The sequence below is a fragment of the Triticum aestivum genome, chromosome 2B (genome assembly GCF_018294505.1).
Source record: "Triticum aestivum cultivar Chinese Spring chromosome 2B, IWGSC CS RefSeq v2.1, whole genome shotgun sequence".
NCBI lineage: Eukaryota > Viridiplantae > Streptophyta > Magnoliopsida > Poales > Poaceae > Triticum > Triticum aestivum.
The window spans coordinates 491687212-491693634 of NC_057798.1; the positions used below are offsets into that span (position 1 = coordinate 491687212).

Below are 6423 nucleotides of genomic sequence, written 5' to 3' on the forward strand. Positions count from 1 at the left end.
ATAAACTATTTGTTTGAGTTGTAATGATTTATTTTAAACTATTTGTTGTTGATTTTTATTTTGTTTGTTTGATCATTTTTGCTCATCTTCTCTGAAATGTATACATGTGGTTTGTGCGGCGCGCGCGCTGTATTTTTGCGCTCTGCTGGAGCGGCGCGCGTGCGCTACATTATAGCGCCGCTGCTGGAGCCAGCGCATGCGGGCGCGCAAAACCAGACGCAGCGCGCGCGCTAAACAGGTTTTTTGCCCGCGGCGCTTTGCGCGGCTGTTGGAAATGCTCTGATCTGTTGCATGTATACTCCGCATACATTTGGCGCCACCTTCAGGCTCCAGCTAATACCCCGCTGTTCGATGTGGTCCTGTCGACAAACCCGTAGTATATAATAGCGACGACCCTCTAGCTCTCGCCTTTGTGCCCTCCAAACCCCAACCCATTGACCATCCAAGACTCAGCTTAGCAGCCGCAAAATGGCGAGAGGAGGTCTCGCCGTGGCGGCCGGCGGCGACCGCGTCCGCGGCTACGGCGGCGGCCGGGTGACGCTCTCCGTGGTGGTCACCTGCCTCATGGCCGCCTCCTGCGGCCTCATCTTCGGCTACGACATTGGCGTCTCAGGTGCGCACATGCTTGAACCGAACTCTGCTTGATACATGGGCATCCTCGGAGCTCTGAACAAGAAATTCTTGCGTTTATGCATGGCTTCTCTACGACCTTCCATAATTAGAAGGCATGAGTGCAGCTCAAGTCATCTGGGTTTACTTTCTCCGTAGGATTTCAGTATTGTTACTACTCTTCTACTCTGATTACCGCAACATCAGAACTCCTGCTGAATCTTTGTCGGAAAAAAGAACTCCTGCTGAATAAAAGAAAGAAAGTCGGGGGCCCTTTTCTTCCTCTTCTTCTTTTGAATCAAGAAATTTAGGATTTTCCTCGTAAGCTGAAGAAGTTGCCGCTCTTTTGGGATGGATTATGATCCGCCCGTCAATCTGTTAGGTCCTAAACAATTTATCATCTTGTACGTGCTGGTGCTATACTACGTATCGAAATGGTAGATGGGCACACACTTCTATGTCTACTGCTCCGAAGTAAATACTCACCAACCAACTGCATGTGCACGTCTGTCTCTCAGGATTGATTCAGTCGTTCTGTTTCAGTGCCGTTTGTCCTTATGAGCCGTATACCAGCAACCATTTACTAATGGCGTTCACTTCAGCGGAACACACGACCAATTTCAGTTTTCACCCAAAATGTCAAAGCATACACAATCTTTCCCCATCTTATCCATATTGGACCGGGCTCCACTATCATCAGAAGAAAACAAAAGTACTACAAAGCATCCGGGTGAACAGGAAAATAAAGGCAGTTTGTGTTACTTTCACCAGGAGGTGCTCTTCCCCGCGAAATAAAATAAGAAATGAAGAATAAATAAAAAAGAGGTCTAGCTCTAGAATCTTAGACCAACAACCTTTCACTTCCTTGCCTCACATGAAAGCTGCGAGAGAGGACATATATGGCATCCAGCACGTACTACCAACAGCCAACTGCATAGGCAAGGCAGGAATCAGAACATGTGTGTTTCTGATCGCCCTCTTGCTCATCTCCATGCCCGAGACCGAGAGCGTAGCCTCTTTTCGCGCCATTCTTTATATGCACCAGCCAAACGCATTTCACCATAATACTCAATTTTTAGTAGAGATCTCATTCACTATAATAGCTAGGTGAGAATCCAGCCTGCCCCCTACTCCTCCAATGTGCATCCTCCCGCACAAGTATAATGGGGAGAGAAAAAGCGTCGGATAAGGCATACAGTACCAATTATTACCATGTGATTTGGATTCCTTGAAACCTAGTCCATACAAACTCTCTCCATATCAATTATCGACAGTGGAATCCACTACCAAAGCAATATACGCAAGATATGTCTCATCAGCAGCGCAACGTTGGCGTACTTGAGCATTGTCGCAATTGCAACAGTAGCAGGAAGGTTCTAGAGAGCAAAAGTGTGCAGCCCACTGAGTTAGCTAAATCGTCTCACCAACATATAACTTGGGTTGGACAAGGTAAACGTGCAGGCTAGGGAAACAAGATGACAGCACCCGTTCCCTAGTGCTGTACAACTAAAACAACAACACCGGACATCTAATCATCCATCCACGGAACCGGGAGGTGCTTGAAAACATAGCAGTTTCATGCACGTTTTCTGCCTGGCGCTATTGGAAATCTCGATGGATTTGTTGTTGGTGCTGTCAATTTGTCATAGCAGTCGACGTTACTGGGAGAAATATATGCCGAAAGTTACTACTACATGCCAGTGAATGTCGACATTACTGAGAGAAATACTCCGTGACCTATAAAACATCTTACATTTATTTACAGAGGGAGTATATGTTTAAAATTCACCCTCAACTTGTCATAGCTGCTATATATGCTTATTATAGTGGAACTATCATGTGGCTTGAATAAGCAGGACCGTTGTGATGCTTAAAAGTCCACCACTGTGATGCTTAATTAAGCAGGACCGCAGAACAGAAAAAAGGAATTGGAATAAGCACATATGCCAATATTCGAGATTTCTTCTGATAGTTGGACGTACGTCGCTGTACGTAGTACAGTTTGCTGTGATCGTGCATACGCTTGCAGATATCGTGTGACGTTTGCAACAAAAGAAACTTATATGTTCTTTTGCTTTCAACATTACTGATGTCGATTCTAGAAGAGTCGGAGGTAAACGATATATCAATATCGTGAGGATATCATAAATCGGTTAGCTTCGTTCGCACGCGCCGCGCGTGATTGCGCTCTCTGCTGCAAATGAACAGAAAAATAGAGTCAGCTGACGGTGAAAATTCAGGTGGCGTCACGCAAATGGAGTCGTTCCTGGACAAATTCTTCCCGGAGGTTCTGAAGGGGATGAAGGGCGCCAAGCGCGACGCCTACTGCAAGTATGACAACCAGATGCTGACGGCGTTCACGTCGTCGCTGTACATCGCCGGCGTGCTGTCGTCGCTGGTGGCGAGCCGGGTGACCAGGAGCGTGGGCCGCCAGGCCGTCATGCTCACTGGCGGCGCCCTGTTCCTTGCCGGCTCCGCCGTCAACGCCGCCGCCGTGAACATCGCCATGCTCATCGTCGGCCGGATGCTGCTCGGCTTCGGCGTTGGGTTCACAGCGCAGGTATCCAGTGTCATTTTCAGCTCCAGCCCAGCAGCAGACCGTATTCGTATGTAGGCCTAGTTCGTATACTTGTACATCACGGCCCATCTTTCATTTTTGTTTGGAAGTAGGCCCATCTTTCATTTTTGTTTTTTTAGGATGCCCATCTTTTCATTCAGTTGAAACATTTTGGCACTTTCCACTTCGCAATGACACATGGGTCCGTTGACCGCAGGCGGCTCCGCTGTACCTCGCCGAGATATCGCCAGCCAAGTGGCGCGGCGCCTTCACCACCGCCTACCACGTCTTCCTCGTCATCGGCACGCTGGCGGCGACCGTCGCCAACTACTTCACCAACCGCATCCCGGGATGGGGCTGGCGGGTCTCCCTCGGCCTGGCCGGCGTGCCGGCCATCGTCGTTGTGCTGGGCGCCCTCTTCGTCCCCGACACTCCCAGCAGCCTCGTCCTGCGCGGTGATCCCGACAGGGCACGCGCGGCGCTCCAGCGCATCCGCGGCGCGGACGCCGACGTGGGCGACGAGTTCAAGGACATCGTCCTCGCCGTGGAGGAGGCTCGCCGGAACGACGAGGGCGCGTTCGAGCAGCTGCGTGGCAAGGGGTACCGGCACTACCTGGTGATGATGGTGGCCATCCCCACTTTCTTCGACCTCACCGGCATGATCGTCATCACCGTCTTCTCGCCGGTGCTGTTCCGGACCGTGGGGTTCGACAGCCAGAAGGCGATCTTGGGCTCCGTCATACTTAGCCTCGTCAACTTATTCGCCGTCGTCGTGTCCACCTTCGTCGTGGACCGTGCCGGCCGCAGGTTCCTGTTCCTCGCGGGCGGCGTAGCCATGATGCTCTGCCAGGTAACGCTACACGACGCCCACACACACAAGCTGTCACGTGCATGCACGAGTTCACTGCCTTATACAGGACTACTTGTCTGTTGATTGGACATCTAATTAAGGTGGCGGTGGCGTGGATACTGGCGGATCATCTCGGGAGGCACCACGCGACGACGATGGCGCGGAACTATGCCAAGGGGGTGCTGGTGCTCATGTGCCTGTACACGTGCAGCTTCGGCATGTCGTGGGGGCCGCTCAAGTGGGTGGTGCCGAGCGAGATCTACCCGGTGGAGATCAGGTCGGCGGGGCAGGCCATGACCGTGTCCATCGCGCTCAGCCTCTCCTTCGCGCAGACGCAGGTGTTCATCACCCTGCTCTGCGCCATGAAGTACGCGATATTCATCTTCTACGCCGGCTGGGTCCTGGTGATGACGGTTTTCATGGCGGCGCTCCTGCCGGAGACCAAAGGCGTGCCGCTGGAGGCCATGAGGACGGTGTGGGCCAAGCATTGGTATTGGAGGAGGTTTGCTAGAGATGCCAAGCAGGACAGCCAGGTCAACTGCCTGTGAAACGTACGTACGATAATGTATAGCGACCACCGAGTGTGAATGGACTCAGATCATCACGCCGCAGGGTATATTGTGGTTAGCATATTTTATAGTTTAAAAAAAAGCTAGACTTATTACGGATGGTATACAGACCGAAAAGAATTCTATGAGACCAGGTCTCACGGGTTAGCAGGTGAGACCTATCCTGATGAATGACACGTGGCATTCATAAATCACAAAGCATCTACCCCACCCCCCACTTGAAATCAGGGGGGAGAGATTAGATGCTTTATGATTAGTGAATGTCACGTGTCATCCATCAGGACGGGTCTCACCTGCTTTATATGAGACCTGGTCTCATATTTTTTTCCCGTATACAGACCCCCTACCGACACTAATTTTAGAACTAGAGATTGTTTCCTAATGTCAACTGATGCCGCACAAAACAAAAAGTGTCTTGGCACTATTGCACATCTAAGTGACTCAAACAAAAAAGAAAAAAGGCAAAAATACCCACACAAATCTTTCACTTAACATCAATGACACAAGACTTAGATGTGCAATAATTATGGCATTCTCCCGTGTCGCTTCCCGCGAGCGGCCCGGGACCAACCCTAGCCGCCACCGCTAGCCAGCCGCCACCACCTTGATTCCCCTCCCCCCTGCCACTGCACGCTGCCGGGCAAAGCCCCCGCGGTGCGGGTCCTTTCATCCTCTCACTAGGCATGGCGGCGCGGCGCGGGGTAGCACGACTGGGCAGAGGAGCGAGGAGCAGCGAGGTGTCTTCAGATAGGGTCATGGTATTTCAAATCGGGTCAAAGCATTATTGATATGAGTCTGTAACTTTACAATATAAAGGCCCCCAAGACGTGATTTGATCGGTTCACAAACGAAGAAATAGCGTGTATGTTGGGTATGCCTGTTGGTAGAGGAACCGCACCCGGGTGCATATCATTACCTTCAAGACTAAAGTGCAGGGTGTCTTTAGACGGTTCACCAATCGGGCCATGACGAATTATGGTCTAATTATTGCACATCTAAATGACTTAATCGAAAAAAAAGAAAAAAAATACCCACACAAATCTCACTTAACATCAATGACATAAGACTTAGATGTGCAATACTCAAGGCACATCTAGATGTGTTTCAACAATTACAACGCGAATCACAGAAATTAGCATCCACATCCACACCACGCGTACTATAATACTTTCTTCGCCTAGTCCAACCTCATGCCGGTGGCAATGGGGCAAGCTACAGAGCAACCAAGCCGCGTCACAACCGCCCGCTGGAGACCTGAAAGTGCGTTAAGTCGACTAGAGGGGGGTGAATAGGCGATTTTTACAAATTCGTTTCTAAGGAATTTCAGGGTGAGGAAATTCCTAAGTTACGAACAACTAGCAGCGGAATAAGTACTCAGGTATAAGCATAACAGAGCAATAGCATAGTCATCATGATGAAATGGAAAACAAACACAGAGTACAGAAAGCGTAAACACAGGATAAGCAGGCTGAAGACAATGTGACTGGAGAAATTGGATTGAGGAAATAGAGAAAGTCTTCAGTCAAAGTCTTCAAACAGTAATGATTAGGTTCATCAACACATGAATGAGGAAATGAATGGGTTGAGGAAATAGAACCAGTAGGCTTGGTGAAGAAAATGATTTGGTAGACCAGTTCCAACTGTTGTGACAGTTGTACGTCTGGTTGGAGCGGCTGAGTATTTAAACTCGAGGACACATAGTCCCGGACACACAATCCTCACTGTATTCTCCTTGAGCTAAGATCACACAGACCTCGCCCAACACTCGTGGTAAGTCTTCACAGGTGACTTCCAAACCTTCACACACTTGGTCACTCGGCGATCCACAATTTCTCTTG

General features: G+C 49.9%; 1 protein-coding gene across 1 annotated transcript; it reads left to right on the forward strand.

The window, feature by feature from the left end:
* The first annotated feature begins 318 nt into the window (after positions 1–318).
* LOC123045632 (sugar transport protein MST1) lies at positions 319–4684 on the forward strand. The gene is made up of 4 exons (XM_044468758.1): positions 319–613; positions 2850–3169; positions 3384–4016; positions 4118–4684. The coding sequence occupies exons 1-4, from the start codon at positions 469–471 to the stop codon at positions 4562–4564; spliced, it is 1545 nt and encodes a 514-aa protein (XP_044324693.1). The 5' UTR covers positions 319–468; the 3' UTR covers positions 4565–4684.
* The last annotated feature ends 1739 nt before the right edge of the window (positions 4685–6423 follow it).

Bases quoted from the DNA above. Each gene is read 5' to 3' on its own strand.
- LOC123045632 (XM_044468758.1), top strand. From the start codon at position 469: ATGGCGAGAGGAGGTCTCGCCGTGGCGGCCGGCGGCGACCGCGTCCGC. The intron at 614-2,849 runs GTGCGCACATGC...GTGAAAATTCAG, and splicing joins CTACGACATTGGCGTCTCAG to GTGGCGTCACGCAAATGGAG. The intron at 3,170-3,383 runs GTATCCAGTGTC...CGTTGACCGCAG, and splicing joins GCGTTGGGTTCACAGCGCAG to GCGGCTCCGCTGTACCTCGC.